The sequence below is a fragment of the Urocampus carinirostris genome, chromosome 13 (assembly GCF_059441175.1).
Source record: "Urocampus carinirostris isolate Australia breed hairy pipefish chromosome 13, RoL_Ucar_1.0, whole genome shotgun sequence".
NCBI lineage: Eukaryota > Metazoa > Chordata > Actinopteri > Syngnathiformes > Syngnathidae > Urocampus > Urocampus carinirostris.
The window spans coordinates 15518231-15541003 of record NC_142361.1 but is presented as its reverse complement, the minus strand read 5'-3'; the positions used below and the strand labels follow the sequence as shown (position 1 = coordinate 15541003).

The following is a 22773-nucleotide window of genomic DNA, read 5'->3' as shown; positions in this document are numbered from 1 at the left end:
ATTCATTAAAATAATATCATACTGTACTTTTAAAGGGGCTTAGAACGGATTAGTGCATTTACTTTCAAAATTTGTCTCTACTTACACTTTTTTTTAGTTTACGAAGCTACTCCCAGAACGAATTAAATTTGTGAGTCGAGGTAAAACTGCAGAGGTAAGATCGGGCCTGAAAAATTCTAGACTGACACAGACGCGGGTATTAAAGCCTGTCCCAGCCCGACCGAAATTAAAGGTTTAATTTGATTTGCAGGACCGTGTCGAGAAAAATTCCAAAAATGTAATTGTTTATTTTTTAGGACTTGGGAGGAGGAGAGATTATTTATGATAGCAAGTTAAAGCCTCTTAAAGACTGTATAAACATTTATATATTTTATATTTCTGAGTAAGCACAGGTTACATTACTGACAATTTTCCATCAATTATGTTTTTTTTTGTTTTTTTAAAGAGTTCACAGGAAAATGTTAAAGCATTTCCTTATTTTGACAGGTTGAAAATTGGACCAGGAACCTCAGCATATCCTTAAGCACTTTAACCGAGAGAGGCAAAGAGACAAGAAGAACAATGTATGATTAGCAAGAGCCAAAGCGTAGAGATGTTTCAATATTTTTTTCTTTTCTAAAGATGTTCCTTTAAGTTTAGGACGCACACACCACTTGAGTGTACTTTTTTTTTCAAAAGTTAGCAAAGGAGAAGGCTTAAAATGGTACCTCTACACCATAGGTTCCCGAACCCTTCTCTGCACCGTAGACACAACTGTGACTTAGTCGACATTATTAGGGTGGTTTGAATTCCAAGCTCGATTGGTCAATTTTTTTCTTCTATCGTGTGACTTTGAAATTAATCAGGGCGGGTCACTATAAACTTTGTGGAATCTATTACATTGGAATCCAAAGCAGTTGAAGAACAAAGGTGCAAAAAAAAAAAAAAAAAACGTTCCAACTTCATGCAAAGCTACATCATTTAAAAATTATCGTCTCTCAGCTGTGAAAACTTAGGAACATTGACATGTGCAGTAGGATGCCATTATTAGTGACCAGCTTTTTAGAAAATCTTCTCCAAACACAGAAATTGAGCAGAAACCCTCTAACAAGGGAGCAGAATCTCAATATGACAGATATTTGTCTTCTTCGACTCCCACGAACACATGCACATACATACATTCATGTGGATGGCACATGCACAGCCTACGGACCTCGTGTTCCAAAAGCAACACAACTGATTTTATTTGGTCTTCTATTTAACCACATTCATTTCCTAAATGACAGATGGTAAACAATAGTCAAGTGATACTTGTTTTCGAAAATAACATTCAATTTTATTTTTTTTAAGAAAACAGGTTTTGTGTTCCCATTGTTTGTTAGAAGTAACTATTCTCCATCAACTAATCAAGAGAGGGGAAGTGTTTTTTACCGCCCACACTATTTGCATCACACCTCGCTATAAAACCCCAGTGACACAGTGCTAAAACAGATGTGTAGAAGAAATACTTACTTTGTAAAATCAATAGACTATTTACTTAAATATGGAATATATGAAATATATTAATACATTTGATGCCAGCTAAAGTTGAAAAGTGTTAATACAGCATCCTAGAGTGAACACAGAAATTGGTGTTAAAATATCGCGTTTTCACTTGTGTTGGGCACATTACTGTAAAACAGTAATTAGTTAAAGTTGGTTGTTGGATCACTTAACCACTAAGGTCTTAGGAGCACCATTTTCTGTGGTGTGTCTGGTGGCATCCATACCTCTCCGTGCTGCCAATCTTGCAGTAGCGGAGTATGAATATTGTAAGACAGCGAAAATGATGATATTTACCAAAGTTTAGTCACTGTTTCATTGTTATTAGTATTTCTATACACTGTGGCAAACGGATGTATTTTGTTGGTCAGATATTTGGGTGCTCCTATTGTTTTACACTCAACCATAATATCTGCTGTGACAGATTTTTCACATTTTTACCTTGGTGATTTAATAACAATCAGTGTTCAGGAACAGGAGGCTCACACTAGCAGCTCCACTAATCCTGTCAAGAGACAGATTACAGGTAGGAGAGCTATAAATAAATGGGCTGTCCTTTTAACCTGGCCAATGTGACATCAGCAATGATGCCCCAAATCATACAAAATGTCAAACAATGGTGCCAAAGGTAGATAAGTGACTGCAGCTGGGTAACTTCTCAATGAACAATTATTTTTTCTGAGTAATTGAAAGGTTTGTACAATTTCTGAGGTAATCTGCTGCCCTACATCAGCGAACGACTCCTACCTGCCTCCTCTAATCAGCCCCAAGCCTCGGCGAAGGGCCCAACAATACTACATGTTAGACACACTGTCCTTTTTTCTCTAATCTCTGTGGCAGCTTAGGTGGTCAAAAGAAGTGATACGCTTTGGATTAAGCTTTCCTAATAGAGACCAAAGTGTTTAAATCACATGGGACACAACACTTAGTGTCAACCAAATCAGAGACTTGACCATTTTCACTTTGGTCTTTTTATGTTTTCATTTGATTTGGGACAACGTGGTAAAGTTTACCAATGGTTATAAAGCCAATTAATACAGAATAAATATGGAACCAATAACGAAAATGTCTCATTATACTCACAAATATATTTTATATAAAATCAGGTCTCAATTAGTCAATGCCAAGTATTTTTTTCAGTAAAATGTATGGTAAATGCACAGGTTAATCTGCATTAAAATGTTTTAACAATCACCTAATGATAAATCCCAGGATGGTTGAGATAGAGTGCGCTAGAGGAAATCATCTCTAAAGTTTTTACCCAAAGTCATTTGGGCCAGGTTCCAGCTCACCTGCTACCCTATTGAGTATCAGTACCCCCAAATATGAGAGATAGCAAAACGGCGGGGTTTACAATCAACTTAACTCAAGCATTAGCATACACGTATTCAGATCGACTGACGAAATGTTTCAGGTCAGCACTATACTGATGATGGCCAGCTACAAACTAATCCCATTACTCAACCTCCTTCATTAAACATCCTCTGCAGCCATCAGCACACTATTGATCCCATTCATTCCTTTTTACAAGGCTCCACATTAGTTAATTCACTCGCTGTGTTCTATAATCCATCATATTGTTTTTGTGGCCTTTGCAATGAGTTTTCCTGATAATGATTCTGACGACTGGTGGAGTGCACCCAGGAGCTACTGTGCCTAAAATATCTCAACGCTACCTTATAGTATGAAACAAAGTATAGAAGCAATGTCATGCCATCGAGAAGAAAATTAAAGATGCAATTCATAGTGCACATTACCGTATCAAAACTAAAAATCGCACTACTGCGGTGGACCAAATAAGATTAAAAAGCATGGCTAGACTGAAAACTCAGGCAGGATGGGAGCATTTTGGCTATATAGTAGAGAAAAGGTGTAGTAAATAGTATGTAATCTAAAGACTATTTCTGCCAAGGCTTTCTAAACGTATGTCAATTATATATATATATATATATATATATATATATATATATATAAATGCACCTACAATGCACTATCAAAAAATTAGAAAAGATGCAGTCTACGCTGACAAGTAGTTGTACGTTCCTAATTATAGATGTAACAGATCACAATAATCAGTGTATATCCACTACATACAGATGCGTTTAAATTTAAAAAAAAAAAAAGTTTGGATCAGTGGTCCCTTACCTTTTGTGTAACATGGACCTGTTAAATGTCTGACAATATTTATGCTGCCCAGCCCAATAATAACATTAGTGATATTACCACATGATAATAACAATCATATGCCTAAATCGACTGTGTAACCACTAGACCATTGGGTGTAAAGGAAAAGGTATTCGATTTTATCTCATCATTAAACTATTTTTACTCATGATACCGGTGACTCCAAAAGTTAAAGAATGGAGAAAACAAAAAGGCATCCTAAAAGATATAACCAGCATAAAGCACGATGAGGTAAGCAACTCTTTGATGTATATCTGATGATTTATCGGACTTTGAAGGAAATAAATACTTTGTAAAAATGATTTAGTTATTGTGTCCATAGTTTACGTTCTCAATGAATTATTTAATCATGGCCCTACGTATTAAACAACATTGTATCGTGAGTAAAAATACTGTAATGTGAGATAAAATCTAATGCCTTTTCCTATGGCATCCCTAGTGGTTTAGTGGTCAGGAACCTGCAATTTTACTGCTGCGATCATTTTTTGTTTCCCGTTGCATCCAATGTTGAGCAAATGTGGTCAGCGATATTTTTTTGACTGATCAATCATTGTTAAAAAACCATAGTGTATTGTGTATAAACTGAGTTCTTTCAGTGTGAAGCACATTATAAAGCGCTTTGGGAGGTCTTCATTGACTTGAAAAGCGCTATATAAATGCCTTTTACCTTTTTTTGGGGTCCAAAAATAGTGCTCATTATACATGAATAAATACAGTAAGTCCAGCAAAGAAAAAAAAGATGCAACCTATGAAATGAAATCATTTGCATTTATATAGCGCTTTTCAAGTCAAGACTTCCCAAAGCGCTTTACAGTGGGCTTCACATTTCCCAATAGCGGCTGTGCAGTCATGTAAGGCGCTAACCTGCTTATTGGGGGCATTAGGGGTTCAGTGTCTTACCCAAGGACACTTCGACATGTAACACGGAGGACCCAGGATTCGAACTGCGATCTCATGATCCCAAGACGAGCGCTCTACCTCCTGAGCCACTGCCGCTCCGCTGACAAATGTTTTTGTATGTTAAAAATTATATATGTATCTGATCACAATAATCATTATGCATACATAACACCTTTTAAAAAACAGTTAATATGAATTAATAATTAAAGCATATAAAAAAATTAAAGATGTGCATCTAACTGAGTTAAATCTTTAAAGCCTCCTGTAGGTTTCTTTCTGTAGGTACCGTGTTATGGAAAATATCTGCAGCTTTGATTACCGCATAAACTCTGTATTTCCTGCAGTGTTTGTCTGTAATATCTGCAATACTGTCTGTCTGTCTCCCTTCAATTCTCCTCTGCATTGTTGAGTGAGTCATTCTTAGGACAATAGAGACAGTTAGTCCAGCCACACTAACTGAAACGTACACTTCCTCCGGATGTGCAGGGGGTTGTCATTCATAACAAAGCCCGCAGTGTCTGGCTGTCTGCAAACAGCCCTGAACGTCCACGTGGGATGGAGAGAAGGAGGCGGTGCAGAACGGAGATGGGGAAGAGGAATAGCAAGAGAGGCATGCAGTGGTAGAGGAGGGCTGCTGGTGATTGATGTCAGAGACCTGGCACTGCCACCTGATCTGACCGGCCTGCCTGCCAGCCTCCAACAGGAGCGAACCCGCTGAACTTGCCCAGACAAAATGGCTGCATCCCTGCATTGCACCCGCTGAACCTCCCTGCAGCACGGTTTGATATTTACAGTGGAGACGGCACACTTCCCCAAGAGATGAAAACGCAGAGGGAGTGGGAGAAAGATGCAGCCGAGGTGCGCTATGACAGATTCAGTCCCTTACAAAGTATTGCAAAGGGGAAGTTAAATCATATTCTTGACAATAATACAATTTGTGTACTTTCACTGTATTATGGTTAGTGTTGATGTGGAGGAATTTCAAATAAGCAAAAACCACCACCCATTTAATTGCAAAGAAGAGGCATGCTGCCTTGTACTTTCACTTGATCTCAAGAGAAAATTAACCTCAAGGTTTAAGTCACTACCAAACACGGCTTACTTGTTTTTTGGAGTCGGTCATGTGACCCGGGGGGAAATAAAGAATAAATTAGATTATCTTCCAAAATTGCTCAGCCCTAATTGACTATTTCAGTGTATTTTACCATATTTTACTGTTTGATTATCCAATGGTTCGCATTAAGTGGTTTTGTCTTTCCAAATCCGAGCCCAAAATTGTATAAATCCTATCTTTGTTGACTCAAATTGAAGAGCGATATCAGCACAAACTTGTCCCCGTCTGTTAAGACAACTGTCAAAATTCAAACAGCAAGAAAAGTTGTGACCACAAAGCAGTCAGTGAAAGCTATGTGCGAGGCTAGCATCAACTTTTCTGGACTACAACTTTTTATTCCTCCTTCTACTTTCATATAATAAATTGACAGTGACCAATAAATCTCCACCGTTCTGAAATGTGCTTAAATGTACTAGCTTGCCATTGGGGCCCACAAAACAAGATACCTTACAGTATTCAGCCCCCATGAACTTTTCAACTTTTCCTCACATTTCGGGCTTCAAATGTAATGATGGAAAATTTGAATTTTTTTGTCAAACAACAATTAGGACACTATTATGAAGTGAAATTAAATGCATTGGATATTTTATTGCTTTTTTTTAAACAAAGAAAAAATAAGGTTGGCTGTGCAATAGTATTATGCCCCTTAACTTCCAGTGTAGCCAATTCACTCGAGAAGTTCAGTGCAGATCTCTAAATGATCTAAATGAAATATGTTGTCCTAAATGAATGACGATAATAAGAATCAACCTGTGCGTAATCAAGTCTATGTATCAATGCACCTGCTGAGTGATAGTCTCAGGGTTCCGCTTAAAGTGCAGAAAGCATTGTACAGAGCAAGGAATACACAAGGTAGGTATAAGACACAGTTTTAAAGACGTTTTAAGCCAGAGTGCGTTATCAATATTTCCCAAGCTTTAAACATAAGCAATTACATTGGAATCAAAGGAGTATTAGACTACTGCAAATCTCCAAAGATCCAGCCATGTCTAAACCTTCACCTCAAACAGGAGACTAATCAAAAAAAGCAACCAGGAGGCAGATGATCACTCTGGATGAACTGCTGATATCTACAGCTGGTGGTGGAAGTCCGTCCATCGGACAACAATCAGTCATACATTGCACAAATCTGGCCTTTATATAAATGTGGCAAGGAGCAAGCTGGTTCTCAAACTTATCCACAAAACGCCTTGTTTAAAGTTTGCCACAAGTCACCTGGAGACACAAAAAGCATGTTAAAGAAGTTGCCACCGCAGACAAAACCAAAATCTATTTTTTTGGCCACAATGCAAAAATATTTGTTTTGCGTAAGAGACACAGCTCATTACCCTGAACACACCATCCCCACTGACAAATCATGGTGGTGGCAGAATCACGGTTTAGGTCTGCTTTTTTCAGCAAGGACGGGAAATATCCTTAAAATTGATTGGAAGAGGAAAGGAGCCAAATACATGACCATTCTGGAAGAAAACCTGTTCGAGTCTGCATAACACCCAAGATTGGGACAGAAATGTATCTTCCAACAGGACAATGATCAAATACATGAAGCCAAATCTACAATAGAGCGGTTCACAAATAAACGTATCCAGGTGTTGGAATGGCAGACAGGCAGAGTCAAAGTCCAGACTTGAATCAAATCGAGAATCTGTAAGCAAAGCCGAGGACTGCTGTTCACAAACCTTTTCCAGCCAGAATGGGCAAGAATTTCAGTCTTTTGCAAAACTGATGAAGGGATACCTCAAACAACTTGCAGCTGCAATTGTAGCAAAAGGTGGCGTTAAAAAATATATATGCAAGGGGGTCAAATAATATTGCACACCACACTTATTAGGTTATTATTTGTTAATGAAATATAAAATGTCCAATAGATTTTGTTCCACCTGTGTCCAATCAAGTCTCATTTGATTCTTTACACAAAAAAAATATATTATTGTCTGAAGTGTAAAATATGACATAAGCTTGCTTTTATGTGTCACAACCAAACAAACCTGTGTCCAACTAAAACAGGGTTCCTACTGCTTAAGGCAAGTTAAATTCAAGACTTTTAATGCCTTTTAAAATCAAATTGAAAACAAAAAAAAGTCGTCAAAAAATTTGAATCAAACAAAACAAAAAAGCACAAGTATTTTTGACATACAATACATTGTGCCTTGTACACATGACCTGGAACAGCTTTTAGCCATGTCGAATAGCATTCTTCAGGCAGCCATTTCATCCTAAATTGACACTCCCCCATGGTCCAACGTAAACATCTCTGTTCAAAGATGCTATATGCGTTGAGGGTAGACCTAAGACGTGTCTGCTTTGAAAGGCCTGACTGAAACCACATCAACTTTTTGATAGTTCAGTTATTGTGGTCATGCAATGTTGCCACAAAAAGTAAAATCAGTGAATAATAAAAAGGACAATTGATGTTATGAAATCTTTCAGTTCAAACAAACATAAATCTTATTAATGTGCTCACATTTTAAGACTGATTTATTTTTACAATATTGAAGTCAATCCCATTTGAGACTTTCAAGGATCCTCGTTACCCTGTAAAATGAACTATGCAAGTTGGTGCAAACAACAGTTGTTATTCCCTTTACAGCGCCATAGTTAACAGTTTGTATAATCATTTTCCCAGTAAGGAACGTAAGTATTTCTTGTTTAAGACAAAAAAAAAAGCACATTTCCGCATCCGCAACTCTAGTAAGCAGAAAACGGACAACGTGTTAGTTGAAGTTGGCAAAAGTTAGTAATAAAACTCTATGACAAGTCTTATTTTTTTAAACCTTAGAAAGGGAATAGAATATCCCAAAAGTGCTCTTTCTGCTTCCCTTCCTCAAAGCCATCTGACGACTGCTGTGTGGGACGATGCTGGTGGATGCGACTGTACGCTCGGTGACTGTGACCGTCTCACACATACTGACAGAAGGTAAACTCGCAGGGCAGGTCGGAAATGAACCGGCCTCAGACTTCTCCAACGGGCCATGGTTGCTTTGTAACCTGTGTAGGCGAACAGCAGGGGTGACTCACTGTCGTTCTTCAAACTTTGGAGTGTCCACCCGTTAAATTTCTATAGCCCGTAACCTCATTAAAGTCAGGGGTGTGTTGGCGCTTATCATTCAGAGTGCCTTTCCAATCATTCAGTCATTATCTTTTAAATGAGAAGTGGATTCTGAGCTTTGCTTATTTTACCTTGAAAGTTCTGATTTATTTTATATGCATGGCTCTTTCTTTGAAGTAGATAGAGGAGTGATGCTTCCCACTCTGCTTTAATGAAGAGAGGAAGGAAGTCAACTGCGGTGCAGCGAGAGGGTGAGCTCTGAAAGGCTCAGTCGTCTGAGGACATGGTGTACTTAATCTGCTGAGGTGATGCTCTTCTTGGTTACTGAGAGGATTTTTTGTGATGGATGTTGACTTTTTTCACACTTACCATTAAAAAAGGGCACTCAATAACTAAGAGAAATCAAAGTCATTTAAAACAAGTCATTTTTTTTTGTAGAAGGGGATATGTCTAAAAGGCACGGTTGTGATAAGTGTGACATTGATGTATTAGGACAGACGATGGTTACTGTATACGACAGGCTGACGCAACACATTACAAATATTTTGTATGACACCCTTTCATAGTGTGCCACAAAATGCCACCCAAAATCATCCTAGGTATGTTTTACATCGAACAGCAAACAAGTCAAGTCAAGTCATTTTTATTTGTATAGCCCTAAATCACGAAGAGTCTCAAAGGGCTTCACAGATTATTACACTATATTACACAGACTATTATTAGCCGACGAGAAGAGTAGGTTATTCATATGCTATGGAGTAGAAGTGAGTTTTAAGTTTAGATTTAAACATTTCCACTGAGGTCTCTTACCAGATTCTGCACTGATAGGCATTGGTAACCTCCCGTAAAGTAAAAGAATTAACCATACTTACCCTTGTATAATGGGCACTCGTGTATAATGCGCACCCTTATAATGCGCACCTTTAATTTCTATAAAAATTGGTATGAAATTTGTTTCATCTTCGTAAGCTCAAACTACGAATTGCTAGTGAGTGCATGCAGCCATGATTAAAATCATTTATTGACAATGTAAAATTTGAACACAATTACATAAAATTTATAATGCATTTATTTAATGTCGTTCAAAGTCCGATTAATCATCAGATACAACAGTTATCCCCTTTTTGTGTTTTTTTGTGTTTATCTAAATCTTTCACGACAACTTTGTTTTCTCCATTTTTGCAATGGTCTCTGGTACCGTAAATTAAAATAGTGTGATAAATCTAATGTCTTTTCGTATGACATCTATATTACTAATCTAAGTTAAGATTTGGAGCTTTCACCAACGTGAACCGGATTTGGTTCCCGTTTTGTATCCAACGTTTTGCAATTGAAGTAAATAATACTTTTAACTGACCTATCATTGCACAAGTATGGTAATATTTTACCAGAATTCCTCGTCTAGAACACTCACCAAAACTTTTAGTTCTTTTTTATGTTAAAAAAAAAGCGCTTTATACATGTATAAATACAGTAACTCAACTTTATCTAGAGAGCAGCTGAAGCCCAGAAAAGGTTGACCTCATCGCTGCTGAAATAAAAGCTATGACAATTGTTACTCGGTCAAAGGACAAAATAGACGGCATTAAAAATGTCAATTACAAATATGTTTTAAGGTTAAACACACACAAGGACTTTGAAGGGGTTCACCAAAAGCAGTTATTACATTTGGATTACTGCAATCCATTCCGGAGCAGAATCAGTCGGACCTCCCGCGACCATCTCAATTTGGAAAAAAATACTGTCTCAGAGCACGTAAAGGGGGGCCTTCCTCCCCTGGCTTTCTCTACACATTCAGTTTCTCTTAGGAGTTAAGAAGTTCACCAAATTACAAACTTACACGATCTTATTACCTGAACTGCCCCACAATTCACACCTGCTTTTGCTGGTTTCTACAAGGACAGAACACGGCCTATTAGACAAGCAATTATATTTTGTTTTCAGTGCGGTTACAGAGGGAAAAAGAAACATCGTAAAATGGTTTTCTGTTGACTATGCAAAAAAAGAGGCTGCCTTGGTCACGACAGCAACACCCAGGGAGTTTGCTTGTCACCCAAGTGAGCAATGTCAAGACTGCAACCTTGACCGACGGTCTGCTGGCGTGACAGCTATGGGACACCACAAAGGAAGAAAAGATAGACCTGACTTGGTCCATTGTCAGAGCTGATTCCTTGAGCTCTGTGTACATCTGGGTGGCATTGGCATGATCTAATTTTCTTACTAGGGTAAGGGACCAAAAACTAAAATCTCACCCCAAAAAAACCTCATTTCAGCTGAGCTATAGAACAAAAAAAATTGACTCGCGCCACAACACTGCAATGATTTTTCATCAAGATGAGAGGAAGGCTTATTGGACAGGAGCAAACACGTCAAGACACTGCCCATAGTTAACGAATGGGATAATTTATTGAAGCCCCTGCAAGGAATTTATGAGAATGTCATTGAAAATGTTCATGGGTAGTAAAAAGCTCCGATTAAATGATGATTACCAAGTGAGATCTACACATTCAAACGATTTGTAGAAAAAAAATCAGATTGTAAAATGGACAAAGAAAAGGTCAATGGAAAGTTTGGCTGTCTACCCTGGTTTCAAAAAGTGACAATTTCAATTACAGTAGACCCCGGGATATGGCTGTACCGCCATACAGAGTTTTCACTTTACAATGTGGAATAAGAGGCAGTTGCAGTCTCTTACCCCACTTGTGCATCCACTTGCTGCTCAAAAAAACATCACACAGAAAAAGTAAATGCAATGTAATGTTTCCTTTACATGTATATTGATAATGGTATTTAATGATATTCATGTATATTACACATAAATGGTCCTTACTATATTTACTATTTTGTTATTTTACTGTTTTTATCTAATGTGACTGGGGATCGGAAAGCCTTAGCCACCCATGTTTCTATTGCCCGTATATGGAAATTTCACTTTACGATCCCTACATCAGAACGGAAGATTGTCGTATCCCAAGAGGTTTACTGTTATTGGTACCAAGTTGTGAATTGTGCATTATTTATACAAAACTACTTTAAAAAATTCAATCATGTACTCTGCAGGGTTCATCGTTGCATTTTGGAGTGTGGTTTGGTTGAATTGTTTTAGTTTTGAAGTAGGGTTGTATATAATTTACATATGGATTCATGTAATCTGCTTTGAATATTTTGCTTATACTGTATGTGTGAGTTGACTTGGTAACATGCAAAATAATCCCAAAACTTACACTTTCTAACCTTTTTTTCCTATTCTACACAAAACACAATACAATGCACCCTATTAAAAGTCAAGTGAAGTCAAGTCATGTTTATTTGTATAGCCGTTAATCACAAGGAGTCTCAAAGGGTTGCACAGACCAGAGATTATTGCAAACCACAGACTATTATTCGACCATCCACTGAGCAAAAACCTACAGGAGGGCAAGGAAAAGCTCAAAAACCTCAACATGAGGAAAATGAAGAAACCTTGAGAAAGAGAGAGGTAATCCCTCTTTCAGGATGACCAGGCTGCAATGGATGTTGCAATAACAAATAAAAAAAACAATTCTTTACACTTGCAATTTATACCCGTGCCCTTATTTTACCTCAATTCAAAGCCTAGTACATTGCTAATAACTGAAAGACAGAGTAAAACCTATGTTAAGTAAAAATTGACAGAAAAATTGCAGTATAGGTTTGAGATCATCTAATGACTAAGACTGCAGTCTTTGCTGTATCACAACCAGGACAGTGAGTCAGCACCCTGACCTTGTACTACACAATCATATATATACACACACATAATTTAGAATATGATGCAGTCAAACATTCATATTCCTGACACGGAAAATCACCCCTGCTACCCTACTACTAGTATCCCCTTTTCTCTCACTTTTCCAATCTCTCTTTCTCTCCTGTTCAGTCAAACGGTGTGTCGTTACTGGAGGCGATGTGTTCCTTTTAATATGCACAGATGAGTGTCTGAGGATCACAGCAGCAGACTGACACACGCGGGAAAGGAGTGTGCGCCCCATTTGAGCGTAGAGTAAATGTGAGGATCCACCGCATGCAGTAACCAGCACTTTGATGCTCAACAAGTTCCCCTGCTGTGCAACAGGACCAGCCTACATTACCCAAAAGCCTACAGTTGTGTTACGCGGCCTGTCACTTCCTGTGCACCAGTTTGGCTCGCACATTCCAAGGGGCTCCCGTCACGTAGCCGGAGTATGACGCTTGTGGAAATCCCCCCATCTGAACAACTCAAGCGACCACTCAAATGAGCATAAAAACACTTCCAAAATTGATAGTTAGCAATTTAACCAAAGAGGCGCCCAGGAAGTAAACAAATAAAAAGCAAATAAACATATCATATTTCTAATTGGACTAATATTAAAAGCACATTCTGTGAATGTTTATCTCAGTTAAACTAAAGCTGATCCTAGCGGCTGTTTAGACAAGCAAACCTGGATTGGTTGCAAGCCAAATTGTAGGATTCATAAGGACATACACAGGTCATCAGGTTCATACTTGGGACTGTCGTATCACTCTTGATTAATGAAAAACACATGACAATAGTTTAATTCTGATTGAATTAAATTATTCACATGTTTTTTTTTTTTCAAATAAAATGCATCCAATCACGCTGCCTTTTTGCTTCTTCGATCATTCGTTGTTTTCCGAACAAACAATAACGCAATTGCACGTACGTACAAACTCATAAGCACGCCCACAAACACAGAGTGTTGAGCAGCTAATAAAACACGTTTAAAGCTTGGTTAACACGGGTCTCATCAGTTCTTTATAACTACATGCACTCTTATTATTAATGGACTGCAGCAGCAGAATTAATAATTACCTAGTAGCATTGATGTTTGCTGTGCATCAGCTAACAGATGTACAGTATGTCACAAAAGTGTGTACAGCCCTGACATTTCTGCAGAGATTTCATCACAATCTTCAAATGAATAACACTGAATTAACATCCCTTTGACAAAATGAAACATGTTATGTGTAAAGCTTTTATAGCAGTGTAAATTTTGTCCCTCTCCCCTCAAAAAAAAAAAAAAATATATATATATCCATTAGTAGCCAAAGCCCTGGTAACAAAAGTGAGTACACCCTTAAGTAAAAATTCCTGAAGTTCAATATTTTGTGTGGCCACCATAATTAGCAAAACCACGTTAATCCTCCTGGCCAAGGATTTCACCAGGGCCTCACAAATTGCCAGTGGAATGGTCTTCCACTCCTCAACATCACTGAGCTGGAGGATTTTCAAGATCTTGTGCTTCTCCACTTTCCGCTAGAGGATGCCCCAAAGATACTCTATTGGATTTAGATCCAGAAATATGCTTGGCCAGTCCATCCCCTTTACCCGTAGCCCGTTTAGAAAAGCCGTGGTCATCTTAGAAGTGTGTTTGGAGTCATTGTCAGGCTGGAACAATGCCTTGCGACCCAGTTTCTGGAGGGAGGGGATTGTTCCTTGCATTATATGCTTGAGTTCTTGTTTTCCTCAATGATATGCATCTCCCCAATTCCAGTTGCACTCATGCAGCCCCAAACCATAACATTCCCAACACCCTGCTTGACTTTAGGCACGACACAAACATGTTTGTACTCCTCACCTGATTGGCGCCATATATGCTTTACACCATCTGAGCCAGATAAAATTATCTTTGTCTCAGACGAGAGGATACATTTCCAGTAAGCCATGGTCTTTGTTGACTGACTTCTTTACATTGTGTCAAAGCGATGTTTCTTGTGTCTATTAAACGTAATAATGAAATCTCTGCAGATATGTGAGGGGTGTACTCACTTTTTTGACATACGTAGTCAAGTATGGTGCTCTTTATTACAATCTCATTGCTTTTACGATGCAAACATTGTACGTCACGGTATTTATTTTTCTAAAATGTGCACTTGTGTTTAAACCCGTACGTCAACGATACCACTGGTAGTCGCGTGTTTAAGAATCTGCGCTCTCACTGCCATGACATTGGTTCTCTTCCCGTTAGATACATGTTTACTTTACGATCATTGCACAGATACGAAAAAAGTTCTTGTATAACACGCATCCAAACAGAGTTCACTCTTATGTAAAAGTTCTGGTTTAGGTTAGAAACCATGTGCCCAAAAGAAGAATAAATTCGAAACTTTGAGGCTTCAAAGAAATGGCTCTCCATGTTTCTGTGATGATGGAAGGGTACCACGGGGTGGAAAAAAAAATGCAAACAGTGTTAGAACGTGCATAATTCTCACCTGACATGAGTTGACCACATTGCACTTCGGGGGCAGTTCATAAAGAGAAGTAACATGTTTGCAACATGGACTCCCTTCCTCTGCTCTACTCTACTCTACTCTACTCACTTCCAGCCTATTTGTATTCAGTAAGGCTGTAAACAGGATGTGTTGTCACTGCTTCCCCACCACCCCGGTGCCCCTCACCCCTTACACTCCTCTCAACCTTGTCATATGACTCTTTTGTGACATTCAGTGATACTGGCTTCAGACCAGCTAAGTGAATGGATCGCGACTGAATTCACTTGATTGTATAGCCTATATGTGATGGTGATCCCTGAAAGATCCAGCAAGCAGTGTGACTGCAGGCTAATAAGGCACATACACATGTGTGCACATGTGTGCACATTCCCACACATCCGCAGATCAACAGACAGCCAAACCCATAGTATTAAATAGTGGTGGCGAAAAATGCACACACTCTAGCTAGTGTGAGCTGTAGACATCCATGTGTTTGCATGCGCCGATCACAAACCGGCACATGTGGCAGCACCGGCAAGACCAGGCCGCAGAGGAGGAGAGGGGAGATTACGATGATGAAGAGACGGAGAACGAAGCATAGTGGACACACTCACCCCGTTTCTGAAGCCATCCCTCTCTGACGATGGTGACATCGCTCATGGTTCCTTCACGCAGAGTGTGTTGCTGCTACACGCTTGCTCCACGGAGAGCGGCAGGCAGGAGGAGGCAGAGGTGGAGGGTGGCTCTCCCAGCCTCGCGTCACTCTCCCTCCCTTCCTTCACCGTTCACGCAGTTGCGCTCTCCGCCACGTGACGCACCGAATACTCAGCGTACTCGCTTGTGTGTGCGGTTGTTTTGTGGTGCTTCCTGTTGTGGCTAATCTTTCTCACTCCCTCCCCGCTGCTTCTTCTACTTGTCCTTCGCCAGTGCCACCACCTCCTCTCCTCTTCCCTCCGCAGACCTTCCTCCTCACCAGCAGTGACTCAGCCTGAAAGGAAATAAAATGAGGGGGGCAAAACAAAATGAAATTAATCATTTTTCCAATTTTTTTGTTGTTTAACCTGTGACTGGGAATTTCTAGTGAATATATGCCGTAAAAGTCATGCTGTCAATGTCAGCGCATGAGTGTTCAGCCTAAAGCAGGTGTCGCCAAACGTTCTGAAGCTGACAACTAGTTAGAATAGAATGGAATATACCTTTCTTATCATCGTTACAAAATGAGTTGAACATATTGTGACAACTAAATTGGACGTGGCACTCCAGTTACACATTTAGACTGTAAGTTGTTTTACCGATTAGCAGGAAGGGCTAACAGTTTGATATGCATTTCTAAAATAAACAGATAGTTGCTATTTTATTACCATGTTGTATTTACCAAATACTTGCCTTTGCCTTTATTAAACCAACATAAAGGCAAGGAAAAACTCAAAAACCCCAGCACGAGGAAAATGAAGAAACCTTGAAAAGGGTTCGCACTTGAGATAATCCCCAGATAAATGTGATATTGTTCATTGTGATTTCTGTTTACTTGTTTAATGCCGGGGGCGGCATTAGCTCAGGAGGTAGAGCACTCGTCTTGGGATCAAGAGGTCGCAGGTTTGATTCCTGGCTCCTCCATGTTATATTTCGAAGTGTCCTTGGGCAAGACACTGAATCCCTAATGCCCCCGATAGCAGGTAGTTGCCTTGCATGGCTGACGCTGCAATCGGTTAGTGTGTAAAAGGGAAAAGTGTGAAGCACATTGTAAAGCGCTTTGGGAGGTCTTCATTGACTTGAAAAGTGCTGTATACATGCATTTACATTTGTTTATTGCGTGTAACTGTTTAAACAAATACAAGGAGAGTAGACCTTGAAAAAAACAATAAGATACTAAATTTACATCAAAAGCTTTCAGTAAAAGAAAATTGCAACTTCAATATCTTTTAAAATCACCAAGGACAAAGGAAAAAACTAAAACAATTTCAAAACAATGGCTCTTAACCTGGAAAAACTCATTTGGCTCAGCTGTAAATCGAGGCAACACCAAACTTTCTTTGAGGACTGTTTCCACTGCTGTGCCACTCGTACAATTGACCGTAATAAAATGATCTGCGCCAGTCAGAACATGACCTTGCTTGCCAACTAATATGTCTGCTTCCTTTAATTCATCTTCATCTATCATGCTGTGTGATTCCTGCATCTCGAATGATGCGTGTAGGGTGAGTCTGCACATGTGGGAGTAGGCATTGAGTAGAGCATGCAGTTGGCTTTAAATAGCAGCAAAATTAAAATAAATAAATAAAAAGGAACACAAAAAAACAGTTACACACTCTCTCTCCGGCCCAAATTTTTACACCGGCTCTCCCCCGCTATGCTGGCCTGCTTACCTCGAATGCACCCATCTCCACTACACTGTATTACACAACAGTCCCACGCTGCCGCCGTTGTTCAATTGAGGATTAGCGCTACGGCGGTTCAGCTAACACTTTGGGCTACCTAGCAGCAGACCAAGTGAATCAGTATTCGGATCAGCTTGTGTCTGCGCCGCCGCCATCAAGGGCGGGAGGGACTGCGGCGTCATGCTTTAAACAGGGAACACACGCTGACATATACACACATGCAAGATCACACAAACACACAAATTACAACAGTGAACCACAGATAATAAACATGTCTTGTTGCGTTTGCTCAGTTAGTTATAATGAGAAACCCAATTCCAAACTGAGCTTTGGAGAGAGGCTATGTCACGACACAACGGCTAAGATAAAGAGTCAGGAGACCCCTGTCGCCAGGATGGCGGTTGTCATGGTGATATCCACTGCTGGGATGCACCAGCCCTGCCAGTGGGAACACATGCCAGGTAACATTTACATAGAAATTCCCTTTTTCTGTCGCCTTGAAAGGGATATGTTATGGAAATTCGATTTGTACGACCCAGGCTATTTACCGGGACAAAAAGCAGCAAAACATTTATTTCTTTAAACTTAAAAACACTATTAAATATCAGTTGCATATTCATGGAGATGAAGTAGCTAAAGGCGGGGTGCGTAGTTTGAGGTATCCTTAAAAAAGTTGAAAGTTGAATATTCTCTTTATCAAGTGTGTGTTAACAATGCCCAAGTGAGTAACAAGAGCCCTTATGAGTTTCTTTCCACTGTAGCCTCTCTGCCTTTATTTTTTTAGAAAAGTTGTTTGGGATGGAACACATTAGGTAGGATGGATGAGAAGTGAGGTGTGGGGGGGTGCTGGAGAATGATGTTATGCTCGTCCCTGGAGGGTTTTTTTTTCTATTTGTTAGTGTAGTGTGAAAATTGTGAATTTAAAAACGTGGAGTCCAAATGCTAACCCTAACCTCAAGAAAGATTAAAAAAGGAAAATTTATTCGTTTGTCTAAGAAAACACGCATCATGAATGAGCTGAGCCAGCAATAATGACACAAACCAGGGGATGGTGCCATGGAGTAAGAAAGTTGCAAGATCCCTACAGCTCCTTTAAATAAATGCATTCACTCATTTGAACCACTGATCCTCACCAGGTTCACTGGGATACTAGAGTTCATCCCAGCTGACTTAGGGCAGTAGGCAAGGGACACCCTGAACCGGTTACCGTCAAATCAAAGGGCACACAGAGAAAGACAAGCATTCACAATCTCATTCCTAGCCAATGACCTGCTGTGTATGTTTTTGATATGTGGGAGGAAACCAATCTGCCCAGAGAAAACCCACACGGACACATAGAGAACATGCAAACTTGGCACAAGCAGGCTGGCAGCTGCAATTGAACTCAGGACGCCCGAACTGTGAGACTACTGTGCTGCCCTTGGATAAGTAAATGATAAAAAAAATAAATTAAATAATAAAAATAATTTGGACTGTGAAGTTAAAGAACATCCAAGAACAATTGCTGCTATATTTAATCATGACCCTAACCCTCTTGTAAAAAACAGCATGGACATGAATCACAAAGTATGTTTGATGTCAGTTGTCTCAGCTGAAATGGAGTTGCAGAAATATGTAATTCAAACTAATTTTAGCTCGGGGACCACGTGATACAAAACCTATCCTCACAAGAGCCAGCCTAAAATATGAATGGCGTAAAATGTGTGCCTTGACTTCAGAGCTGGGGGTCTTTTCAGAGGCTCACAATCAAATGATGATTCAGGAGGTGTGAGATTTTATTATAAAAAGATTATTAAAGGTTTTATTTTCCTCAATATATTTTCCCTTCACTATGATTTCCTCTTTTAGTATTTTTTCAACTGCACATTTGTAAAAAAAGAAAAAAGAGGAAAAAAAACTATTGAAACTATTTCCACTAAAACGAAAAAAATAAAGCAGACTGGAAAATGACAAAAAATAACATACAACCACTAATTGAAATGATTCATTTAATTATTTAAGGTATTTCTGCTTTTTATTTTTATGAAAATGTTTATCCGAATATGATAACTTTGCTGTTAGATTTCCTATCTATTATAGAAAGGAGCCGAAACTCCAGCAAAAACACCCAGATACTATTTTTTTTAATTTTGTATTTTTCATATTGCCTTAACGGAGAGCCTACAGCTTAAGTCAAGTTAAATTCAAGACTTCAGACTTTTTTTATTGACTTTTGAAATCAAATTTAAGACAAAAGCAAATGAAACAAAACAAAACAAAAACAGACGAATTAGAGGCAACTTTAAACAAACGTTTTTTTTTTTCTTTTAAATTTTAAATCACATTTTGATTTAGTTGAAAACTTTCCATCTGAAAAACCCAGAGCGCTCCAATGTTTCAGTCATGGAAAACCAGAAATGAAAAGGATGTTCACAGTACATTCTAGATCCTTATTCAAAACTGGCAAATAACTATTAATTCCCCAAAAAATCTTCTGATACAGTCATGAAGCATATCTATTTTTATATTCTTTATATATTTTATATTTTAATCACGATGCATAATAAATTCCTTTTTTTACGAAATATTCTATTTTAAACAAATACAAATCTTATTAATCTGTTCACATTTTTAAGACTTTCAAAAATTGGATCTAAGACATTTTAATGCCAATTAGACCCTTATTTTTAGAATAATGTATTTAATACCTTTTCAGACTTTTCAATGATCCGCTGTAACCATAACTTAATTTAAGCAAAGTAACATCAAGAGGGGCTGCCTTAATGTTCTCTGGTTGATTAATGGTAGTCAGCACATACAGCTACAGTGGCTACTTTGCGAGTGGCACATCCAGTGGCCATATTCTAACAGGGTTTGTTCATCTTTTCATGGCCAAATTCAAGCACTTCGTAAGAACTTTCAAAGCCAATTTTCGAATGTCTCCAGTACCATTAAAAGAAAAAAAGCCCAATGTAAATCAAGTATTTTTCAGAGCCACAAATATATCTGCAATTAGCATATGCAATTTCTATTTTGCGTGTACATTTATAAAGACATGATTTTTACATCCTGAGTAGATCGCTAATAGATTTGTTTGGGTACAAATAACAGTAGTATATAGCATACATTTTCAGTTACCAATTACTACTGGGAAAAGCTACAACTCATTTCTTGCATGGCCCGTGATAAATGTTCATAATTGAAACGTAATCCTTGCACTAGCACATCTTCAAAAGTGCCCGGTTTAGGTGTAGCATGCATCTGTCCTCTTGGGCGCAAACTGTTGTGAGAAGAAGAGGGAAGAATAAGTGCAATGGCAAAGCCACCACAGAACGGTGTTGGCGTCATTTTTAGGCCAGCTGGTTGAGAAACATAGCAACAAATTCAAGTATTTACAAGCACTTCACCCAGAATTAAAGCACTTATCAATCCTTAAAAAACACAATAAATGAAAGCATTTTTTTGAGGATTTCAAGCACCTGTACAAGCCCCATCTCTCTTACATTGGGATATCTGCAGTTAGTAATAAATCACAGTTTTAGCGTTCAGACGACTGTATATCAGAAAGCTTGGTGCTTGGGAACCATGACGAACAGATCATGTTCATCATCATTTACGTCACTGACTGTCAACTGACGCACGTTGACTCGCTTCTACTGTCACCATAATAAACAGAGTAAGTATGTCATGGCGCTGGTATTAACGTGGCATTTCAAACTATCTGGACAGAAACGTAACGGAATGAGAGCAGAACACTGCCATGTTGTTATGCTAACCACTAGCTAGCTGGCAAATTAGTTTACCTGGCTAGAGCAGCAGGTGCAATCACTTAACAGTATTGGGTGATCTATTCTTGGCTTGTCTTAAAAAAACTATAATATTTTAGTCATTATATTGGAAAAATAATCCGAAGTCCCGGACGAGAAAGCGTTTTTCATCCTGTTGGATTCCCTCACGGCGTCACCGCATCGACGTCTTGTTTTGACTTTCGGGGGAAGCTCCTGACGTCACGCACCCACCATCCACAACTCTACGCCCTCCCTCCCTCTTCCCTTCTTCCTCCCTTTTATTGCGGCTAAAGCAAACAACCGACACTAAAAATGTCAGACCAGCGTCCTACCTTTTGGGTATCCGTCGTTCTCACTAGGGCTCCCGCCGCAGTCTTGTTTTTGGAAGCGAGCTCGCTTAACACTGACCACTCGTGCGCATCATCTTAGTCTCATTCCAACATCCCGCGCGACCTTGTTGGTCAGGAAGCCAAATCTCGCGAGATGTCCTGGTGCGGTTTACAGTTAAGCAATTTGTTAATGAGCTCACCCAACACGTGAAAACCGAGTGAGGTGGAAGGCAGGATTTGTAACACAATCCCTTAAATGTAAATTATGCAAATAATCAGGCCTGGGGAGTAACAAAATACATGTAACGGCGTTACGTATATAGGATACAAAAAAATTGATTGTATTTCGTTAACAGTTACAAAAAGTGAAGATGTTATTAAATTTCAGCCCTATTTTGTAAAAATAAGGATTACTTAGCAGGATTTCAATCTTATTTAAAAGTATATTTGATTTGCACACTACAGAAGTCCAGTGTAGGTTAGTTTTAACTCTTTTTATTCATTCACTCGTTCACAATAGCTTTGTTTACATTTACCATTTATATCACCTCTTCCACTTTATGCGGTTTCATTCATTCCACACACACGCTCACTGTCACAAACTATGATTGGCTAGGGGGCGGTTATCCACCAAAGGTATTGCTTCAACTGCCGTCAAACTTGAATGTTTCTGGTCGTCACGTTGGGTTCGGGCAAAGCTTCTCTCTCGCTGCCTTTTTCTTTAAACTATCCACCTGTCATTCTTCATCTTTGTCTCTGTGTATATAGTCTTGTATAACTTTGATTTTGTGACAAAGTCACGCTTTGCGTGTGTTAGATTATTAGCTCAGGAAGTGAAGCGCTCGTCGAGCCAGGTTCGATTCCCGGCTCCTCTGTGTTATATGCGAAGTGTCTTTGGGCAAGACTCTGAATCCCCTCATGCCCCCGATAAGCAGTTAGTTGCCTTGCATTGCTGACGCCGCTCTCGGTATGTGAATGGGTAAGTATGAAGGACATTGTAAAGTGCTTTGGGAGGTCTTCAGTGACTTCAAAAGCGCTATATGAATGCAGACTCATTACGTGAGTTTTCCAGCTATATTAAGTTTATTATTTGATCATCCCAGCATTACTTTAATAATCACATTATTCATTTATTGTTGTTATAAATGCACTTATGGTTATACACTTATTTAAGTGAAGTATTTACCTGCTGTATCCTTTCATATCAGTACTTTCCCAGCAATGGTCTTCCACCCTTATCTTATCATACAACCTTCAAAATCCAGCTGAGTGTAGTTTTAACAAAAGTCTCTTATTCATT

The 22773-nt window shown here is 39.0% G+C and overlaps 1 protein-coding gene across 3 annotated transcripts in view; it reads right to left on the bottom strand.

Annotated features, from left to right (window-relative positions):
• akt3a (AKT serine/threonine kinase 3a) overlaps positions 1–21618 on the bottom strand; it is an 85806-nt gene extending 64188 nt beyond the window's left edge. For all 3 annotated transcript variants that reach the window (XR_015852429.1, XM_088351169.1, XM_088351170.1), the window contains exons 1-2: positions 21477–21618; positions 15614–15987 (exon numbers count right to left, since the gene is read on the bottom strand). Coding sequence is in view for 2 of the 3 variants with exons in the window: in XM_088351169.1 (XP_088207295.1) it covers positions 15614–15659 (46 nt within the window). In the remaining variant the exon portion in view is untranslated. The remainder of the gene's footprint in view (positions 1–15613; positions 15988–21476) is intronic.
• Between the last annotated feature and the right edge of the window lie 1155 nt (positions 21619–22773).